The sequence below is a fragment of the Bos javanicus genome, chromosome 11, assembly GCF_032452875.1.
Source record: "Bos javanicus breed banteng chromosome 11, ARS-OSU_banteng_1.0, whole genome shotgun sequence".
NCBI lineage: Eukaryota > Metazoa > Chordata > Mammalia > Artiodactyla > Bovidae > Bos > Bos javanicus.
Window position 1 is genome coordinate 3235120 of NC_083878.1, and position 22958 is coordinate 3258077.

A 22958-nucleotide genomic window follows, 5' to 3' on the forward strand; every position below is an offset into this window, starting at 1 on the left:
ATAATTTCACTGTGTAAATGGTCCCCAAGGGCAGCACTGAGGTGCTGTTTTAGTGTTCCTAAGTGCAGGAAGGCTGAGCTACGCCTCCCAGAAACAGTACGTGTTGAATAAGCTTATACGGCTGTTGGCCAAGAGTTCAGTGCTAGTGCATCAATATAATTATATAAGGTGTTTTTAAACAGAAGTAAATAAAACAAGGTTATATACTGATCTGTTGATGAAAATTGTGTGACCAGAGACTTAAAGGAACTTAACCCCGAATTTCTTCTAGAAGCAATGGCTTAGTACTTCCTCACTCAATACCTTATAGAAATATTGCAGACAGCAAGACCCAACTATATCAATCTATTTATCCATACATCAACTTTTGCTTTTGGATGCCTTCCTTTCAAAATAAATGACAGTCATCACTACACTACCCATCACACCTAAATATTTCTGCACACAGATCATTGACTGGGGTCCAATATTTTATGGTGCCTTTAAAAAATATATTTTAAAATTTATTTTAAATTTGGCTGCATCAGTCCTAGTTGTGACAGGCACTCAGCATCTTCATCGTATAATGAGGGCTCTTGCACTGCGGTGCATGCTCTCCAGTTGTGGCACTTGGATTCCAGAGTGTGTGGGCCCAGGAGCTGTGGCGCAGGGGCTAGGCTGCTCCACGGCGTGTGAAAGTTTAGTTACCTACCAGGGTCCAGCCCTGGTGGATCCAGGGAATTTGAAGGGGACACGGCTTCGGCGATCAGGATACAATAGAATTAAAGATATAAAGAGTGGTTAGATAGGGATAGCTCAGCAAAGAAATTCAGTGAAGAAAAGAGGCTGAATAACTTGGTTTACGTGGAAAGCCAAAAAAACTCCAAGACAAGGAGTTTGCGTCACCTACGTAGGCCACAGGCATCCTCCCGTTCTCCTGAAGGAGAGGAGACACTAAGGTCTCCCCGGTCAAATCTTAAAAGCCCAGGCAAAATTAGTAGGCATGACGAGCCTCCACGCTCCAGATGGGAATTCAGCCAGAAGGTGAGAGAAAGAATGATATGGGGAGACCAAGCTTCAGTGAGCAAGGCCCGCACTTTATTTTCCAAAGTAGTTTTTATACCTTAAGTTATGCATAGAGGATAATGGGGGAAGGGGTAGAGTCATGCAAGGTCAGCAGTCCTTGATCCTTATCAAAGCAAGGCTTTCTTCCTGCAAACTTATCATATGCAAAAGTTTAGGTGATTTACATCATCTTCTGGCCAGGAGGCCTGTTAACATTTTATGACCCTTTCTTCAGAAAACTTATTTTTCTCTAAAGCTGATTATTCTAAAGTCAGGCAACACCCTCCGAAAGCATTAAAGTTGCATTCCTACAGGGCAAAGGTGTGGTAGGCTATAACAAGAAAAGTATTAATTCAAGGGTCCAAGGTTACAAAAATTAAAGCTACTACTTACATTCCTATACACCAATTATATTAATCAGTACACTCCCAGGGACACAGTATGTAAGGGATATGGAAACTTAGTAGCAAACATTGGCCCAACAAGTGAAAAACCCTTCACCAATACAATGGCAACCCACTCTGGTGTTCTTGCCTGGAGAATCCCAGGGACGGGGAGCCTGGTGGGCTGCCGTCTATGGGGTCACACAGAGTCGGACACACTGCAGTGACTTAGCAGTAGCAGCAAGGATATAAAGAGTGGTTAAATAAGGATAGCTCAGTGAGGAAATTCAGTGGAGAAAAGAGGCTGAATAATTCAGCCAGAAGGTGAGAGAAAGAACGACATGGGGAGACCAAGTTTTGGTGAACAAGGCCCGCACTTTATTTTCCAAAGTCGTTTTTATACCTTAAGTTGTGCACAGAGGATAATGGGGGAAGCGGTAGAGTCATGCAGCAAGCCAGGCTTTCTTCCTGCAAACTTATCATATGCAAAAGTTTAGGTGATTTGCATCATCTCCTGGCCCGGAGGCCTGTTAACATTTTAAGACCCTTTCTTCAAAAACTTATTTTTCTCTAAAGGTGATTAGTCAGGCGCCACCCTCCAAAAGCATTAGATAAAGTTGCATTCCTACAGGGCAGAGGTGTGGTGGGCTATAACAAGAAAAAGAATTAACTCAAGGGTCCCAGGTTACAAACAATAAAGGTACTACTTACACGAATTACAGTAATCAATACACTGCCAGGGACACAGTAGGTAAGGGATATGGAGACTTAGCAAATATTGGCCCAACAAGTGAAAAACCCTTCACCAATACAATTTCTAATCAATCTTTTAACTGCTCAAAGGAGTCTGTATTTAGACAGTTTAGAACATCTTATGCCTCTCACAGTTGGGAGGCTCTGAACAATCACATGTGGCCGGAAAAACCTATTCAGGCCAGCTAGAGGACTTCCAAAGGAGTTTGTAGGTTGAAACACTGTCACACCCAGGAATTATTAACTGGAGCTGTAAGTTAATGCTTTTTTCAGAGACAGGTAGTCGGGGACAGCCCCCTGTAAAGTCAGAGGTGTAGTTGAGAGTCCAATGCAGAAAGTAGGCAGACTCTGGTTTTGGGGGTAGATGCTCGAGAATTTCCAGGGGGACTCCCGAGGCTCGATCCCGCCTTTGCGTATGCCGAGCCTCCTTCCTCATGACCTTTGCCACGGGTGGAGCTCCTCACACTGGCTCCCGGCATCTCCACCTTTTTTATTTTCTTAAAACAGCCAGATGCAGCTCAGTCGCGAGCTTCTGAATGTTCTGCCGAAGAATCCTGACAATACAAGGAAGAATGATTATGAGAAGCAAAATTAAAGCGCCAGCAGCGACATAACCAAGGATATTACACAGAATGTTTTTTCCTGAAATGAAGTTAGAGAAAGTGTGAAAAAAGTCATTAGCTGCTCCAGCGGCGGTAAAATCCAGTCGAGAGTGTTCCAGGGTCTGTATTTGATTATGAAGTTTCCCTAAGTCCAGGCCAATGTCAGAGCTGTTCCAAACACCTGAGATATGATTTTTGATTTTTTTCCCATTCGTAATCTGTCTCGTTTACCTTTAAAGATGTCACGCATATCCACCGGTAATCAGCGTGGCAAGACAGAGCCATTTTCACTTTTAAAGCCTGTAACTCAGTCCCAATATGCATTATTGCCTCCTCTAAGGCATCTACCCTCAGCTCTAATTTCCTATCTATAGCTTCCTGGGTTGCTAGAGTTAAAGAAACACTTTTAGACATGGTATCAACATATTGGGCAGTATGCACTTGTTGAGTCAATGATATTGCTGCCACAGTAACAGAACTAATTGCTGCTATTAAAGCTGATATTCCTAAAATAAGTAAGCCCACAAACCATCGCGATCGCATTAAATCCTGTAGTTGTTGTAATACAGCAAGACCAAAATTATCGTATCAATAAGTGGTTACATCATAAGATAAGGTGGACGTTGTAACACTACAAAGAAGCAAACATATCGAGGGTTTAAACAAGATGAGAGCATACATTGTTCACAAGTTACTACATTGGGTCCACCAGTGAAAGTCATATGTACATTAAGTTTTCCAGAATCGTTGGTAAAGAGAAAAACATAAGGAGAGGGTAGACAAGCCAAAACAGAATAAGTAGAATTATTTTTTGGCTGGAGTTCGCACTGCAGCAGCCCCGTCAGTCTCGCGGGGATCTCGATGTTTATCTTGCCTTCCCTGTCGGCGGGCGCCGCCCCTGCTCCCTCGCTGAACCGGCCTCGGGCTCAGCAGCGGCCAAGCCGGACAGACAGACAGTAAGGCCAAGCAGACAGACGCTGGCGGGGCTATCGGCTGCGAGCGCTGTGCGCTGGGCCCCGGCAGCCAGGCTGGTCCGGCCCGGCTCCCGACGCGCGGCTGTTCTGTGCAGAGGAGTGCCCCTCCTCTTTTATGATCCAAGCAATGGGGGAACTGGATGTCTGGGGGACTGCAACATGGCGAATCAGCCTGTCCCGGATCTAAATTGGAGAATCTGCGTCCTGTGGAAAAATACAAGCACATCCTCGACCGCTAGTTAATAATGGGTCAGGACCCTTCCATTGTCCTGAGAGGAGGTCCTTCCATTTGACTAATGGCTTTGCATTTAATTGCTCCAGGCACCAATGACATAGCATTGCAGTAGTTCTGGCCAGATCAGTATTTAGAATATTTATTACGAAAAGAGCATGTTGCAAGATTTGATGGGGAGAGCTATACTTAAACTCCCCTTCTTTTAGTTTTTGAATTTGGATTTTTAATGTTTGATGCGCTCTTTCAACAATGGCCTGTCGCTGGGGATTATAAGGGATGACAGTATTATGTTTAATCTGAAACTTTATACAAAATTCCTGAAAAGACTTAGAAGTGTAAGCAGGAGCATTGTCAGTTTTCAGAGCTTTTGGCAGGCCCAAATATGAAAAACAAGTAAAGAGATGTTGTATCACATCTTTAACTGCCTCTCCGGTACGAGCAGTTGCAATAATAACGTGAGAAAAGGTATCTACAATTACATGAACAAAGGGCAGTTTTCCAAATGAAGAGACGTGAGTTACATCCGTTTGCCAGAGTACGTTAGGTTTGAGACCCCGAGGATTAACTCCCATAGGTAGACTACTATAAACAGTGGGGCAGTGTAGGCAAGAACGCACAATCTCTTGAGAAGTCTGGGAATTTGGAATTGATATCTTAAGGCAGTAGCATTTTGATGATGAAGTAAGCGAGAGGCTCTGGCCTCCTCAATCACAGTAGCCACTGTATTTCTGGTTAATAAGTCAGCCAAATCATTAAAGGCATTTAAAGGGCTGGGCAATCCAGAATGAGCCCAAATGTGTCCAATGAAAAATATTTTATTTCTTTTCCAAATTTGTTGCTGTAATTTAGTTAACAAATGAAATATGGTAGTTTTATTTTCAGGCAAAACTGCAGATTCAATATGTGGAAACAGCTTGACTACATATTGAGAATCAGAATAAAGGTTAAATTCCTCATCTGCAAACATATCAAAATCCTCTATGACTGCTGTTATTTCAGCTCTTTGAGCTGAAGTTTCCTGTGTTTCTAAAACCTTTTGGTGATTTTTAGTAACTATGGAGGCTTTACCGTTTGCTGACCCATCAGTAAAGGCTATCTGAGCATTTGGAATAGGAGACTGCATCTGACAGGAAAAACAACTGGATGTTTGGACATAAAATTGAGCAAAACATGCGAGGGTAAATGATGCAAAATTTGACCACAATAATTTCCTATGGCAATCTGCCAATCCTCGAACATTAGAAGAGCATCAAGTTGTTCTTTATTATATGGAATTAAAATTTCTGATGGCTCTTTATAATTCAATGCTCCGCTTTTTTCCTTTAATATCAAAGTAGCTATCAATCCTGGATAAGAAGCCGCTACTTTTTTTTTGGTTTGAGCGGGAAGATGGACCCACTCTAGGGGGCCGTTTTGCAATAAAACCAATTTTTTGTCTGGCTACCCCAATTACACCTATGGGGGTTTTATGGCAAAGGAATTGTCAAGCAGTTGTCAATTTAATTTTTTAAAGTTTTAAAATTTACATTTTAACAACATAAATTTAGGGATATGTTAATTTAGGTCTAATGTTTAGTTTAGGTCTCTGTATAAATTTAAATAATAAATGTATAGCCTCCTTATCTCATTTTGGTATACATATATACCTAAATGCAAAATGTATTTATATATGTATTTATATATGGCAACAAGTATAAACTTATTGACATATATATAAATCAATATACTTGAACTAATCTTTATAATTAATATATTAATTAATATATATTACAGCAATACAACACGTACACAGCTAATACCAACCAAAACAAACCAATGTACTGCAATAATACTTGTCACACATATATAATATAATTATACAGTATATAGAACATATATCATCACAGCACATCAATCCATACCAATTAATATCAGCCACACACACATTATATTACTGCAATACATATTTAATTATACAGTATATATATAATATGCATATATAGTATACATATTAATTTATATACAAATTAAGTATAGATCTATAAATAGAATTAGGTATACCTTTATTATATTTTATTTATACCCATACCTAATTAGGCAAACTGTAATTAGGCAAATATATTTATACTATGTATTTATAACAATATATAAAGTATTGTTAATTGTACCGCCTGTTGACAACTAAGAAATTGAGAAAACCCTTCTCTGAGTATCTCTTATTTGAGACAGCACGTCCCTCCCCCATAGGGTAAAGGGGAGCGTAGGAACTACATAGGGTTGGAAAGTTCCACAGGTATCCTCAAACTGCCAATCTAACATTTTTGAACTTTTAACTACTGTGGGGGCTTGAGGGCAAATGAAACAAAATTTGACCCCTGAAATGTATCAGGGCAACTTGCCAATCATCACTATTTTGTAAAAGACTTGTAGTTGATCCTTATTGAATGGAATTATTATATTTGCTACTTCTTTTCTAAAAAGTTCCACACTTCTTTTTTCCTCCTTTTATAATTAACTGTGCCACCAAGCTGGGATAAGATAAAAGTATTTTTCTTGGGGTCACTGGTAGATGGGACCAATGGGCCTTTTTGACACAATCACCCTGTAGGTGTATGTTTTGTGGCAAGAATAATTTAATCTCATCTTTTGGTAATATTAATCCTAATTAACTGATCATTTAAAGTCTCTTCTACTTTAACAAGAGCCTACTCTGTCTCATTAGTCAACATTCTCTTAGAACTGGAATTAGGATCGCTTTTTAAGCAATCAAACAAAGGCTTTAAATCTGCAGTAGTCAGTTTTAAATGTGGGCATATGCAATTAATGTCCCCTAATACTTTTCGGAAATCATTTAAAGTTAGTAAACAATCTCTCCGCAGCTTCAAAGGGGCATTATCAGTTTTCAAAACTTTTGGCAGACCTAAATATGAGAAGCAAGTAAAGAGGTGTTGCACAACATCTTTATAAGCTTCTCCAGTTATTGTTTTATAACCTAAATCTGGTCTATAGCTTTTTAGATGACAAGCAACCATCTAATCTTTGCTTGAATATTTCCAGCAACGGGGAACTCACTACTCTTCAAGGTTTTAAACTCTCCCTCACCTTTTTCTCTACAGCATTCCCACCCCGCATACCACTTTCTCTTATCCCACCAACTCATTTTCAGTAATATGTGTTGGCCAGGAACTGGACCGGTCTTTCCCAGCAATGTTAAGAGACGTCTGTTCCTGTGTCTAATAGTCCTGACACTTTATTTTCTTGAATTAAAAAAAATTTTTTAAAGGCCTAGAAGCTGTACCCAAAAAGCTAGATCACTAGATCTAAATGCTCTATAGCTCTTAGCTTGAGAAGTCAAGTTTTATCCTGTCTGATAAGGTAAAAGCAAAAGCAGTGTTACTCTTAGACCTTTATTAATTTGCACAGTTTTAGTAGGCAGCAAGGTCAAAAACTTTAATTTCTCAATATAATCAGAATCTACTACACTATGCACCACTGAAATTCCTTGAAAAGAAAGCAAGCTACGCCCTAGCACAAGTCCTACAATGCCCTCAGGTAGGGGGCCAGCCACTCCCATTGGAATCGGAGCAACCAGCAGGGGTTAATACTGTTGCTAAATCCCCTTACCGTTCTGCTTGGTCATAAGAGAAACACTTTTTATTTGTAGAATCTTTTTCTATTACGATTATTTTTCTTTCCTTTTTTTGCTTGGTGGGCCCCCCTGAGGGGTTTTTCTGCAAGGAGCAGGCTCTGTATATTGTGTGTTCTTTAAAAGCTCCTTTGTTTAAAAGAAAAAAAAATTTTTTTTAAATCTTTTTCAGCCTTAGGCAATGCTCTGGGAGGCTTTGGATGTAAACTGGGGAATTCCTAGGCCCTGGGAGGTGCAAGCGGAGGTGGGGTAGTCGCCTTAAATCAGAAATTGTTGGCTAAATTTTTAAAGGTTTGTGTAGAGGGGGAGGGGGCTCACCAGGGCGCCAGGCCGCAGCGTCCTGTAAGCCCTCTCCTTCCTCCGGAGGTAGAGCACAGTCTCCCTTTTCTTCGTCAATGGCAGAAAATATGATCTGCGCAGAAGGTGGAGACCCACTACCATCCACCGCTATAGCCTCTCCCATAGGCTATCCAACAGCCTCATGACGGGGGTCCAGAACATTTTTAATCATATTTATAGGATAAGTGTTTAGTTGTTTTTTTACCTTCACCCAAGTATCTAAATTAACAGTACCCTCTTCTGGAAACCAAGGACACTATTCTTGTACAAATGAAAAAAATGATTGAATGGTAGATTTTTTAACTTTGATTCCTCTCTTACTTAATAACTGCAAAATTACTCCTATAAAGAGCTGTCTTTCATTTGATTCAGTGTTATCCATGTCAGAAAATTAAGTATAGCAGAATATTTAGGTTTAGTTTTCAAAGATCGGGTTTATTTCAACCTTTTAACTCTAGAAACCGGGTTTTCTCTCAAACCACTTTGACACTTTCAATAAAAACCGGGTTTTCTCTCAAACCCCTTTAACACTTCCCACCATTACTCGCCCTGTCTGTCCTACAGTGGGACACCCTGGGTGGGGGCCTATCAGTCCCATAAATTCAACACTTTCTCAACACTTTTTCTGAGGTAGCTACCTTCGAATTAGCCTGTTGTGGGCGCCACTTGCCGGGGTCCAGCCCCGGTGGATCCAGGGAATTCGAAGCTGGGACGGCATCGGCGAGGATCAGGAAACAATTGCTTAATTAAACGTTAATTAAGGACGTAAAGAGTGGTTAAATAAGGATAGCTCAGTGAGGAAATTCAGTGGAGAAAAGAGGCTGAATAATTCAGCCAGAAGGTGAGAGAAAGAACGACAATGGGGAGACCAAGTTTCGGTGAACAAGGCCCGCACTTTATTTTCCAAAGTCGTTTTTATACCTTAAGTTGTGCATAGAGGATAATGGGGTAAGGGGTAGAGTCATGCAGTAAGCCAGGCTTTCTCCCTGCAAACTTATCATATGCAAAAGCTTAGGTGATTTGCATCATCTCCTGGCCCGGAGGCCTGTTAACATTTTAAGACCTTTTCTTCAAAAACTTATTTTTCTCTAAAGGTGATTAGTCAGGCACCACCCTCCAAAAGCATTAGATAAAGTTGCATTCCTACAGAGGAAAGGTGTGGTGGGTTATAACAGAAAAAGAATTAACTCAAGGGTCCAAGGTTACAAACAATAAAGCTACTACTTACACGAATTACATTAATCAATACACTGCCAGGGACACAGCAGGCAAGGGATATGGAGACTTAGCAGCAAACATTGGCCCAACAAGTGAAAAACCCTTCACCAATACAATTTCTAGTCAATCTTTTAACTACTCAAAGGAATCTGTGTTTAGACAGTTTAGAACATCTTATGCCTCTCACAGGTGGGAGGCTCTGAACAATCACATGTGGCCGAAAAAACCTATTCAGGCCGGCTAGAGGACTTCCAAAGGAGTTTGTAGGTTGAAACACTGTCACACCCAGGAATTATTAACTGGAGCTGTAAGTTAACGCTTTTTTCAGAGAGAGGTAGTGGGGGACAGCCCCCCGTAAAGTCAGAGGTGTAGGTGAGAGTCCAAAGCAGAAAGTAGGCAGACTCTGGTTTTGGGGGTAGATGCTCTAGAATTTCCAAGGGGACTCCTGAGGCTTGATCCCGCCTTTGCGTATGCCGAGCCTCCTCACCCTGGCTCCCAGCAGCAAATGGTCAAGCTCCTTTGGTGAGCAAAGGTTGTTCCAGCTGCAGTGCCTTTGTACTTGCTGTTCCCTCTGCCTGATGCTTTTTGAGAAGTGGGATCCTCTTTATCCTTCAGATCTCAGCTCACATGCTACCTCCTCAGAGATTGTGACCATCCCGACTACAGTGGCTTCTTTCTTGGTCTCACTCTATTTCCTTTAAAACACTGCCCTCAATCTGTAATTATTATTTTTGTCTCTTCTTTGTTTACTGCATCCTCCCTCCCTCACTGTCATCTCGGGGAGGGAAGAGACCATGTCTGTCTTATTCACCCTTATCTCCAGCCTGAAACACTGTAAGAATCCAACACGTGTTTGGGACATAGATGTGCCCGGTGCGTGTGTGTGTGCAGGCCAGTGAGGGGTGCCTGGGTCCTCCGGACTAGGTCTGAAAAGTCGAAGGCTGGTTTAGGACTCCCCAGTCTGAGTCCAGCAGGGTAAGGCGCCTTTCCAAGTTGACTCCGGCACAGATCAGTTTCTGCACGACTGGCACACACAGCTGTGCTGCACGGATGCCCTTTAACAAGGGGTCTCTCCTCCTATCTCTGGGTCCAATGGATGGGTTCAGGAAGGGAAACCAAGGCCCTGACGTGCCCTCAATCCCGTTTTGAACCCACAGGGTCTGGAGAGGCGCAAGGCCACGCACCCTGCACAGGGCGGCGGCGATGCCGGACCCCGCGGCGCACCTGCCCTTCTTCTACGGCAGCATCTCGCGCGCCGAGGCCGAGGAGCACCTGAAGCTGGCGGGCATGGCCGACGGGCTCTTCCTGCTGCGGCAGTGCCTGCGCTCGCTGGGCGGCTACGTGCTGTCGCTCGTGCACGAAGTGCGCTTCCACCACTTCCCCATCGAGCGCCAGCTCAACGGCACCTACGCTATCGCGGGAGGAAAGGCGCACTGCGGCCCGGCTGAGCTCTGCGAGTTCTATTCACGCGACCCCGACGGGCTGCCCTGCAACCTGCGCAAGCCGTGCAACCGGCCGTCGGGGCTCGAGCCGCAGCCCGGGGTATTTGACAATCTTCGCGACGCCATGGTGCGCGACTACGTGCGCCAGACTTGGAAGCTGGAGGTGAGAGCGCGGGGTGCCAGAAGCGGGCCCTGGGGGAGCTTGGCCAGAGTGCAGCTGTTTCTGGAGGGGGCAGGTCTTTGGTGGACGGGGCTGCGGAGGGGCTTGGGGCGGAGTCAGATGGGCGGGCCTTGAGAAGGTGGGACCGAGGAGGGCGGGCCCTGGGGCCGAGGGAGCTATGGGAGTTGGTGAGAGCTGCAGTCTTCGCCAGCCTGCGCTGGGCTTTGCTGCGCCCATTTTAGATGCTAGAGGGGTGGGGCCTGGTTGGGGGCAGGACCTGGGAGGAGACCTCGGAGGCAGGGGCCTGAGCGACGCTTTGGTGCTTATCCGAGGCAAAGCGTAGTCGGGGAAAGTTGAGGTCGCTCTGAGTCCGGAACGGACGAGGTCGGGAGCTGGGCTTGGGCTGGGAGCGGGGTCCAAGAACGGATGGTGGGAGCAGTGCCCTGGGGTAAGTTGGCCGGCAGGGGCAGTGGCTTGTGGTCTTCGACAGCCTGCACTGCCTGATTACCCGTGTCAGGTCTTCAAGTGGGAGATGAGAGTGGGGCCTATTAGAAGGCGGGGCCTGGGCCGTGGCCCGTGCGCGGGGCCTGGATGGATGGGAGCGGGACCATAGAGATGAGAGGAGGGGTGGCTGTCCTCATCAGCCTAAAAGACTTAAGTCCTAGGCGTGCCTGAGTTGGGAGTGTCCAGGAGATGGAAGAGGGGTCCTGTGGCGCGCACTTAACGACACTTACACGTCTTCTTCACCCTCCCTTCCCCAGGGCGAGGCCTTGGAGCAAGCCATCATCAGCCAGGCACCCCAGGTGGAGAAGCTTATTGCCACGACAGCTCACGAACGGATGCCCTGGTACCACAGCAGCCTGACGCGCGAGGAGGCTGAGCGCAAACTCTACTCGGGATCCCAGACCGACGGCAAGTTCCTGTATGTGGGACTTGGGGCTGGGGTTTTGGGGGGGTGAGGCTGGGGTGGACCTCAGTGTGCAGGTGGGTAATGAGGGGGTGTGCCTGTGGTCACAAGTGCGAGTGACTCCAGAGTTGGGTGGCCTGGGTTGAAAGCCAGCGTCTGCTACTTGCAGCTGGGCTCGCTGGGCAAGTATCAGAACTGCTTGCTTGCATTAACTCTTCTGCATTCACCAAATATTTGCTGAACGCCTACTATGTGCCAGACACTGTTCCAGGCATTGAGGGCGTGGCAGTGCACAGTTCAGATCAGATCAGTCGCTCAGTCGTGTCGGACTCTTTGCGACCCCATGAATCGCAGCACGCCAGGCCTCCCTGTCTATCACCAACTCCCGGAGTTCACTCAGACTCACGTCCATCGAGTTGGTGATGCCATCCAGCCATCTCATCCTCTGTCGTCCCCTTCTCCTCCTGCCCCCAATCCCTCCCAGCATCAGAGTCTTTTCCAATGAGTCAACTCTTTGCATGAGGTGGCCAAAGTACTGGAGTTTCAGCTTTAGCATCATTCCTTCCAAAGAACACCCAGGACCGATCTCCTTCAGAATGGACTGGTTGGATCTCCTTGCAGTCCAAGGGACTCTCAAGAGTCTTTTCCAACACCACAGTTCAAAAGCATCAATTCTTCTGGTCTCAGCTTTCTTCACAGTCCAACTCTCACATCCATACATGACCACTGGAAAAACCATAGCCTTGACTAGATTGGCAAAGTAATGTCTCTGCTTTTGAATATGCTATCTAGGTTGGTCATAACGTTCCTTCCAAGGAGCAAGCGTCTTTTAATTTCATGGCTGCAGTCACCACAAGACAGACCCAAATCCAGTGTCCTTACGGAGCAGGCAGACAAAAAACGAGGAATCACTAAAACATAGAGTATGTCAGATGGTAGCAAGTGTCGTGTGTGGAGCTGGGCAGGGGGAGCTGGACAGGGGGTTGCAAGCTGAGCTTAGGTGGCCAGAGAGGGTGACTTTTGCGTAAAGAACCGAAGGAGGTGATAAGTGGGCTGTCAGCTCTTTGGGAGGTGTTTCTGGCTTGTACTCAGACCAGGAGGAGGTTCTTGGCATGTTCCAGAAGCAGTGAGGCCAGTGTGCTTGGAGCTGAGTAAGTGATACCTGGAGTGGGAGGGCTTCCCCGGTGGCACTAGTTGTGAAGAATCTGCCTGCCAGTGCAGGAGACATAAGACACCTGGGTTCGATCCCTCGGTTGGGAAGATCTCCTGGAGAAGGAAATAGCAATCCACTCTGGTATTCTTGCCTGGAGAATCCCATGGACAGAGGAGACTGGCAGGCTACAGTCCATGGGGTCACACAGAGTTGGACACAACTGAAGCGACTTAGCACCCATGCATGCATGGAGTGGGAGAGGGTGAGGCCAGGGAGGTGACTTTGGCTTTGATCCTGAGTGAGGTCAGAGCCCTGAGGGAGCATTGAAACTGCTCTGTGGATGACGATAGTACTAACCCAAGGATCTGTTAGGGGAATGCACCAATTAATATGTGTTAAGCAGTCTAAAACAGAAGAGGGCGACAAAAGACGAGATGGCAGGATGGCATAACCGATGCAATGGACATGAACTTGGGCAGACTCTGGGAGATGGTGAAACAGGGAAGCCTGGTGTGCTGTAGTCCATGGGGCTGTGAAGAGTCAGACGTGACTTGGTGACTGAACAACAAGTGAAAGTCAAGGATCTGGTATATACTAAAAGCGCACTGAATGTTAGTATATGTGGGTAAATGCAATGTCTCTGCCTGAGCCTGAGCCATGGCTGAACCATGTGGCTGTCTGTGAGTTAGTTACTATGAAAGAGTCGGTCTAAAGCTGTTTACAGCCCTGTGCTGGGGCTCCTGCTTTCCGGTCAGGACCTGGGCTCCTCTCTCAAGCAGGTGTTATCCAGATGTCAGCTGAGGTCACTCTGGTCCCGAGACATAGACAAAGTTGGTGCCTGTCTCTTTCCTGTGGCCTCAGGAAACGCAGCATCCTCCCCTAAGATGTGAATTCTTGAGGGCCTCCCTTCTCATGGTCTCTTCTTGGCCTGAGATCCTGCCTGGCTGAATCCTTGCTCTCACCTACCTCCCCTAGGGCTGTTCCTCTCCCAGGGCCATCCCTCTTGGAGGAACTGACCTTTTCCCCTTGATTTCCCCTCCCCTGTGAGGCCTGAGCATGTGCACCAGATTATCTGCAGGAATCCCTCTACAAGATTGTAATAATAATAAAATATTATTGTCAAATAATACAATTTTTTTTCCACCCTGCTTAAGGGGATGACAGAGGATGAGATGGCTGGATGGCATCACTGACTCGATGGACACGAGTCTGAGTGAACTCCAGGAGTTGGTGATGGACAGGGAGGCCTGGCATGCTGCGATTCATGGGGTCGCAAAGAGCTGGACACAACTGAGCGACTGATCTGATCTGATCTAACAAAGCTAGGCTGTAAATTGAAGTAGAGTTTGCCAAACTTCTGAGGGAATTCTTGAATGCATGTTATAGATAATACTCAGCTGCAAAGATGGCTTCTGAACAACTTAAGGCTATTTTCTAAGACTGAGGCTGAGGGAGCTATGATCTGATACAGTATAGACTGAGGCTGATGCTGGGGTTCAGAAACAGCTGGGGCAGTGACATTATGAGGGACATGACTCAGGGAGGGAAATGTTGAGACCAAGAGCCGCTACAGTGAGCCAGACTCCTGGACAATTAGGCAAGGCATGCTCTGGACAGAAGCTGTCGTAGGCTCTTCTTGTGGTTCCTGTCATCAATAACTGCTTTCTCAATATGTGGATAGTTAGGGACTGAAGGTCAAAGCTGTAGGCACAAAAATCTCATGAAGGAACACCTACAGTTCATCATGATGCTGGGGATAAGCCCAGGACTGGTCTAATTCTGCAATGAGGGTGCAGGTGTGATGGAAAGTCACAGGCCCCTGTGGCCAGGAATCAAGACCAGGGCCATACTTATCACCGACCACTGTTCAGAGCTGCTGGCAAATGGATGGAATTATACCGAATGCTTTGCTGCCAAAGCTCACTTCCTTTCTGCCTGTTTAGCATTTGTGGTCCTGATTGATTCAACTGAAAAAGACACCTGAACCCTGGAAAGGGCCTTCAAGACTATATATCATTAAGTGTTTCTTAATGGACCACAGGCCCCTTTGGGAATTGTACTGAAGCTGAATACTACTCATAATCCCCAATACATGTTTACCCCCAAAGATTTTGCAGACAGTTATATGAGATCATGGGCTTCCCTGGTGGCTCAAACAGTGAAGAATCTGCCTGCAATGCAGGAGACGCAGGTTCGATCCCTGGGTTGGGAAGATCCCCTGGAGAAGGGCATAGCAGCCCACTCCAGTATTCTTGCCTGAAGAATCCTGTGGACAGAGGAGCCTGGCAGGCTACAGTCCATGGGGTCACCGAGTGGATCACACTTACACGAGATCGTGGTTAATCCTGAACCTCATTTTTGGAGCCCTTTTCAGGATAAGAACGTCTGAGTTAGCTCTGTTCTTTCATTTTACATATGAGGAAACTGAGGTTCACAGAGAAGAAGCACCTTGCTGGAGGTGCAAGGAGAATCTGTTACAGGGCTGGGTGTCAGTCCCGCGTAGCAATCAGTTGTAGGGTCAGAAATGGGCTTACATCCTGGCTCCATCCCAAACCCACTGTGGAGCTGAGGCAAGAGATGTAATCTCCTTGAACCTCAGCTTCCTCATGTGCAAAATACGGGTAATTATAGCACAGGGTGGGTATCTTGTGGAGAACGTGGTGAAGATGAAAGGTCAAATATTGACAGATTGAGCAAGTATGTTCATAAATGGCAGCTCATTTTTATCACCAGGATCAGGTTCCACGTATTATTTTGTAAATATTTATCTATTTTTGGCTGTGCTGGGTCTTTGTTGTTGCACGGGCTCTTCTGTAGTTGCAAAGAGTGGGGGCTACTCTCCGCCGTGGCGCGTGGCCTTCTCATTGTGGTGGCTTCTCTTGTTGCGGGGCACAGGCTCTAGGGAGCCTGGGCTTCAGTAGTTGCGGCGTGTGGGCTCGGTATTTGCAGCTCCCAGACTCCGAGCACAGGCTCAGTAGTTGTGGCACATGGACTTAGTTGCTCCGAGGCGTGTGGGATCTTCCCAACTCAGGGATCAAACCTGTGTCTCCTGTTTTGGCAGGCGGATTCTTTACCACTGAGTCACCTGGGCAGCCCTCTATATTTTAAAAGTGGAGATAGATGTTGATGTGTTAGCCTGTACCTCTAGTTTTTAAGTTCAGGTTTGAACTTCAAGGACAGAGAACTGCCACCAACTGCTGGATTTTAGTAAACAAAGTAGAATTTGTGGTATTGAAATGTATTTGGTGAACACACCAGTGTCTTTGCCTATATGGGACTGGTGGCTGCTCTTTTGTGAACGCTCATGTCTCGTCCCAGAGACAGTGTATCAGTCGGCCTTTGCTGTGCAACAAATCAACCTAATGTGCTGTAGCTTAAAACACCAGTTGTTTATTCACGCTTGGTTCAGTGGGTTGGCTCTTTGGGCTTAGTTCAGCTGGGTTTTTTTTGCACCTGTTTGTGTGGTCACAGCTGGAGGGTTGACTGGGGCTGGAAGGTGTGGGGTGGCCTCACTCACCAGTCTGGCAGTTGGCAGGCTGGGGTGCCTTGGTTCTCCTTTGTGTGGCCCCCCCAACAGGCTAGCACGGACTCATTCCTGTAGTGCTTGCAGGGTTGCCAGGAAAAGCAAGCAAGGGCAGGCAAGCCCCAGTGCTCAGCCACTTTTCAAGCCTCTTACTCTGTCCTGTTCGCTAATATTTTATTGGCTGCAGCAAGTCATGTGGTCAAGCCTTGATTCAAAACATACAGAACTAGAGTCCATCTGTTGATGGGAAGAAATGCCTAATATTGTGACTGTATTTTTTTTTTCCCTAATATTCCACACATGTTTGTGGGTGAGTGGCTGGGCATTGAGTCTGTTGTCGGTTCAAAAATCTTAAGAGTTTGAACTTACGAGGTATTTTCACTTCTCCAAAGGAGAGAACTAGAAATTAGAGGCCGACACGACTGAAGCAACTTAGCAGCAGCAGCAACGCCCGGCCCAGCCTACCAGTCTAGTTATGGAAGTGCCTTTCTTTCTGGGGGACATTTGCGTTTCTCAGTTTGTTGTAGGATTCTCTTCCTTGACTTTGGTGCCCCCCTGTTGCCCCCAACATACCCTGTTTCCTGTCTCTCCAGGTGTCCCCGCATGTTGTGAGTTGGCCTGGGAACCATGTCAGCTTTCACTGAATTGTTCTTTTGGGAACTTGCTATCTAGGAATGGATGGGATATTCACAGTCACCCCTCCATTCTTCACGCAGGTTTTGCTATGGAGATTTAAGGGATATTTCTCTGTCCTTTGGCTTAAGAAAGGGTTGCAAGGTGAACTCGCATCTGTCTTGTTCACCACTGGACTCCTGCCCTTAGAACGGTGCCTGGCATGTGCTCAACACTTAGTAAATACTTGTCCACTGAATGGCTGTCCACGGGCAGGACCCAAGCCCTGGGAGTGTGCGGTCTAAGGGCACCCACATGGGTTATCCCGTGACTGTTTCCTCCTGCGTGCTGCTGGCCGACTCTCGCGTAGCTCAGCTCAATCCTCTAGATTATTGGTCAGTTGTCTGCCACTTCCATGGTGCCGGAGGCCCCAGGGACAGCTGCCCTCCCCCCTCTGCTGGAAACCTACACTTAACCTTGGAATAGAACCTTGTGCCAGGATGTTGACTAGTTTTACCACGGGATGGGAGGGTGCAGGGTGCCCTAAACTGGCCTGTGTGTCTGTGTGCATCCATATGCACATGTGCATGGTTGGACAGGTTCTTACTGCATGAAGACGCCATCTTTGAGGGGCTCCATTCCCATTCAGAGACATGGAAGAGTTTAACATTTTGGCAAATTTCCGGAAGAGTACAATCAAGGGTCTCATTCTGTTAAAGGCCATCTGTTATAATTGATGGGTCTATTGTGACGATGAGGTGACTTGTTCTGATTTGTATGAAGGTGCCCTATGACCTAGCCATGGACCTGTGCTTACCTTTATCGCTCAATGTATAGAAATAGCTTTGCCTCCCCAGGAGAATGGTCTTAAGGCTGTGTGTCCCCCACGAGTGGCTCTGTGTCCACCACAGATGGAAAAATATCCCGCCATGAGTGGCCAGCTGTCTCCCCCCACCCACTTGTGGCCATGGGTGGCAAGATGTTGCCATGGAGAACCAGGCGTCCCCAGTGTATAGCCGAGTGTTGCCCCCTGAGTGGCCAAGTATCCAGCTGGGGTGGCTGAGTGTTAGGCTATGTAGGACTGAAAATCCACCACAGGCAGTCCAGTATTCCCCTGTGGATGGCCCCCTGCCTGTGCTTGGACGACTATGAACATGGTTCTCCTCTTCTCTGGTTGCCCCGGTGCCCCTTCCCCCAGCCCCACCCAGAGTCTGTTACCAGTAGGTCTGGAGGTCAAGTGGGGCCTGACCTTGGTTCCCACAACCCCTGCCGCTTCTCCATGAGGCTCTGGGGTGCAGAGCCCATAGGGTGTATGTGTGGGAACTGAGTTCCATTAGGAGGGAGCCACCAGGGGCCCGGGTGGTTGTTGGGGTGACACCCCCTCCTCCTCCTCCTGCCAGGCTGAGACCCCGGAAAGAGCCGGGCACGTACGCGCTGTCTCTGATCTATGGGAAAACTGTGTACCACTACCTCATCAGCCAGGACAAGGCGGGCAAATACTGCATTCCCGAGGGGACCAAATTTGACACACTCTGGCAGGTAAGCCGCCCACCCGCCCTGTTGTAGGGGAGAGGCTGTTTGGGGGTGCTCAGGCTCCTGGGGAAGAGGGGAGTCCCAGCCCTGACCCCACCCCCCATAGCTGGTGGAGTACCTGAAGCTGAAGGCTGATGGACTCATCTACTGCCTGAAGGAGGCCTGTCCCAACAGCAGCGCCAGCTCAGGTGAGTGGGGCGGCAGTGGCGGGAGTGGGGGGCCGGGAGACCATGGCTCCACCTCCTCACTGTCCCTTCGGCTCCCCCAGGGGCCGCTGCTCCTACACTCCCCGCCCACCCGTCCACATTCACCCAGGTGAGTCAGGGGCCTCCCAGAGGTGGGGCCTTGGGGATGGAGCACAGTGGGCGATGAGTCCTGTTCCCAGGGTAGGGCTTGGCAGGGAAGAGTGGGGCTGCCATGGAACAGAAGAGGGGCCCCCAGCACTCTGGGAGTCCTCAGAGGATGAGGGCGCATGAGAGGAGCTGGGTGCCCCCGACTCAGGCCCTGCTGACCCCATGACCTTTAGCCTCAGAGACGGATCGACACTCTCAACTCAGATGGATACACCCCTGAACCAGGTGAGCCGGCAGAGGTGAGGGTGTGTGGGGGTTCGTGTCAGGCTGAGATTGGGATCCTGGCTAGGCCCTGGGCTGTGTCAGGGGAGGCCTAGGCCAGGCCTGACCTCGGGCAGTGGGCTGGGTTGCCCTGGGCACAGAGTGAGCCTGCAGGTGTCCACGTGGGCATACGCATCACGCCCGCCTGCACGCATGTGCCTGGGGGCATGCTGACACACAGGGGGCTACACCTGGCCGTGCCCAGGCAGCCTCGGGTGTAGAAACACATCCATTAAGCACCTACTGCGTGCCATTCATGCTCTAGCACACTGAGTGTATGAGCTTTGCAGAATCCTCTAACAAACCACAAGAGGCGGTCATGGTCATTATTCTCATTTTACAGAAGGGAGAGGAGGGCAGGAACTGTCAGGTCGCACAGCGGGCCAGGGGTGGAGCTGGGATTTGAACCGAGGAAGACAGACTCCACAGCCCACATACCTAACATGCCTGCCACAGACGCTCAAGTGTTTCATGTATGGATGCAAGCCTGTGCACACAGATTCACCTGGAGTCCTTGTACACATGGCTGTGTGGTTCATACGTAGACAAAGGTGGGCACGACACGTGTGCACACATGTCAGTGCACACACACACAGATGTGCACACTGCAGCTGGCACACTAATGGTTGCTTGTGTAGACACGCTTTAGGACCCCTAGCACACACCAAGACATGGGTGAGAGAGTTTGTGGGCGCACATGTGTGAACACGCTGCACACGTGTTACACCTGCACATTAGATGTGGCTTCACAGCTGGTGTGACCAGGAGCACCCACAAGTGCACATGCGCACGCACACACATGCTCTGCACAGTGCGACTCGTGCCTTTGGCGCGTGTGCCTGGTGGGTGCCAAGGCTTTCCTGTGCTCCTCCCACCCCTGTCCGTTTCCCTGCTCCTGACCTGGGAGTGCACACCTGTGTGTGTGCCCAGCGCGGTTAGTGTCCTCAGAGAAGCCGCGAACGATGCCCATGGACACCAGCGTCTATGAGAGCCCCTACAGCGACCCTGAGGAGCTCAAAAACAAGAAGCTCTTCCTGAAGCGTGAGAACCTCCTCATGGCTGACATCGAACTTGGCTGCGGCAACTTCGGTTCAGTTCGCCAGGGCGTCTACCGTATGCGCAAGTAAGCTCCCGCCTTGGCTGGGGAACCACTGTTGGGTGGGGCACAGGGGGCATGGCCTCTCCAGGCCTTGTGGAGTGGAGCCAGGATGAGACTTCAGATTGACTGTGAGGGGGGCTTACCTGGGAGAGTTCAGGACAGTCCCGAGAGGGAGTGAGAGGAGCTGGCCAGGGGCAGGGAGAGTTTGGGCTAGCTGCAGTTGCAATGGAGTCCTTGGCTGATCGCAGGGGAGCTGCAGAGGGGCCAACCCTCGTCTCCTCCATTGATTAGCCATTGGATACACACAGGTCATTGGATATAGGCTGCCCCCGGGGAGGGTGAAACTGAACCGGTTCTTTTTGGTGAGGGGCTTGGCTGTGAGCTCTGAGTGACGGGGAGGTCTAGGCGGCAGACCACGCAGCCACTACACAAGTCGGGGGAAGAGAGGCAGGTCTGGTGGGGATGAGGGAATGAGTGGTCCAGGCCAGTGCGGGCTCAGGCGGTGCCCCTCCCTGTGTCACGGCAGGAAGCAGATCGACGTGGCCATCAAGGTGCTGAAACAGAGCACGGAGAAGGCGGACAAGGACGAGATGATGCGGGAGGCACAGATCATGCACCAGCTGGACAACCCCTACATCGTGCGGCTCATTGGAGTCTGCCAGGCCGAGGCCCTCATGCTGGTCATGGAGATGGCTGGCGGCGGGCCCCTGCATAAGTTCCTGGTCGGGAAGAAGTGAGCCCCTGGGCTGGCGGGGCGTTTGGGACTGGGGGCTGAGCCTGTCCACCCAGAGGTGTGCTCCACACTCATTTCCCCACATTAGACACATTTACACCTGCTGCCCACACTTACACCCCTGACAGATCTGATCTCAGGTTTGAGTTTCAGCGCTGTCACTCACTCTTGTGACTCCAGGCAGGTCTCTTAATTCTTCTGTGTCTCAGTTTCTTCATTTGAAAAACTGCGATGCCCCCTCCAGGGGCCCTTGAAGTCAAATGAGTTGATATTTATAAAGTGCTCAGAACAGGGCCTAGCACTCCTTGTAGGAGCTTTGTAAGTATTAGCTCTGTTGGTTCTGCCACCCCAGGTCTCTCCATCAATTCAAGATCCACTGTGATAGTTGATTGTGTTTGACCTAAAGCAGGGTCAGAAAACTGCAGCCAGGTTTGTTTTGTATAGCCTGGTTTTCCATTTTCAAAGGTCTCCAAAAAAAAAAAAAGGACCATGTGACAGAGACCATATGTGTCCTGCAAAGGCTGAAATACTTACTCGCTGGCCCTTTAGAGAAAAAATTTGGCTGACCTCTAATACAAAGAAATTGCAGTTCCATTTGGTTTCCTCATGCCTCAAACTCTTACCCTTATGACAGAATCTTTTACATTCATGGAGGCATGTGACCTTTAACCCGAGCTCTTGCTGGAGTGCGTGCCTTCACGGGTCCCAGCTCAGGTACTCAGTTATTCCACAGGTGTTTCTGGGCAATTTCTCTGTGTTGGGGACTATTACCAACACTTGAGATTATCACTGAAGAGAGAGACAAAAGTTCTTTGCCCTTATTCTGGTTGAGGAAGAGAGGTTTTAATAATAATTATAATAAAGTGTATAGAGTCAGGCTGGGAGGTGAGAAGTGAGAATGTGAGGTTTCTGCAAACCGAGGGAGGCAGCCAGGTGCAGCTGTGGGGGAAGAGTGGGCGGCTGGTGCAAAGGCCCTGAGGTGCCTGGACTGGTGGAGGGGCCGTGAGTTCCGGCCCTGAGGGTGACGCAGAGTGCAGGAGGCGGGGGAGGTGATATGGGCAGGGGTGTGACAAGGTGGATGATGCATGACCTTGCTGGCTATGGGGAGGACTCGGACATTTTCCCTGAGTGAGGTGGGAGCTGTGGGGGCTGTGAGCAGAGGAGGAGAGGCAGAGCCTGTGTCCAGTGTGTGAAGGACAGGCTGTGGCAGGTAAGGACAGAGGGGGCTGTTCAGGTCTAGGCTGGTGATGATGGGGGCTGGTCCAGGTGGCAAAAGCAGATGTGGAGAGAAGTTGGGGAATACTGGAGGGATTCTGAAGGCAGAGCTGCCAGGGTTTGCTGATAGATTGACTATTGTGTGTGAAGAAGAGGAGCTGAGGGCAAGGCTTGAGTACGTGAAAAGATGAAAGGGAAGTGTGTGTGTGTGTGTGTGTGTGTGTGCGCGCGCGCGTGTGCACATACCTGTGAACAGTCAGCAGTTTGACTTTATTATTTTAGAGATGCCCAGGAGACTCCCTGAGGGCACACAGGGGATATAGGCAAATGTATTAAGTTTGGGGATCACGGTGGGTAGAATTTAAAGCCTGAATGAGGGCAAACGTTTGTGCCTGTTTTGTTCACACACTGGGTGTGTCCCCGCCCCATGCCTAGCACACAGCGGGTGCACAATTAGCTCCTGTTCAACAGAAGCTCAGCTGGATCAGACTTGTGCTTTGCCCCCTTGGGGCCTTGGGCATCCTCTCCCAGCTGCTCCCTTCTTCCCCCTCACCCTAGGGAGGAGATCCCCGTCAGCAATGTGGCGGAGCTGCTGCACCAGGTGTCTATGGGGATGAAGTACCTGGAAGAGAAAAACTTTGTGCATCGTGACCTGGCGGCCCGCAATGTCCTGCTGGTCAACCGGCACTACGCCAAGATCAGCGACTTCGGGCTCTCCAAGGCCCTGGGTGCCGACGACAGCTACTACACCGTGAGCCCCCGGCCCTGGGATGCCCAGGTGGAGGGGGCTTGCG

General features: G+C 48.5%; 1 protein-coding gene across 2 annotated transcripts in view; it reads left to right on the top strand.

Moving 5' to 3' along the window:
• Positions 1-22958, top strand: part of LOC133256703 (tyrosine-protein kinase ZAP-70) — a 39743-nt gene that overhangs the window by 9813 nt on the left and 6972 nt on the right. For both annotated transcript variants that reach the window (XM_061431582.1, XM_061431583.1), the window contains exons 2-10: positions 10331-10778; positions 11537-11697; positions 18371-18509; positions 18610-18691; positions 18772-18818; positions 19030-19081; positions 20048-20240; positions 20743-20949; positions 22723-22915. In XM_061431582.1, the coding sequence (XP_061287566.1) occupies positions 10377-10778; positions 11537-11697; positions 18371-18509; positions 18610-18691; positions 18772-18818; positions 19030-19081; positions 20048-20240; positions 20743-20949; positions 22723-22915 (1476 nt within the window). In that variant the 5' untranslated portion in view covers positions 10331-10376. The remainder of the gene's footprint in view (positions 1-10330; positions 10779-11536; positions 11698-18370; positions 18510-18609; positions 18692-18771; positions 18819-19029; positions 19082-20047; positions 20241-20742; positions 20950-22722; positions 22916-22958) is intronic.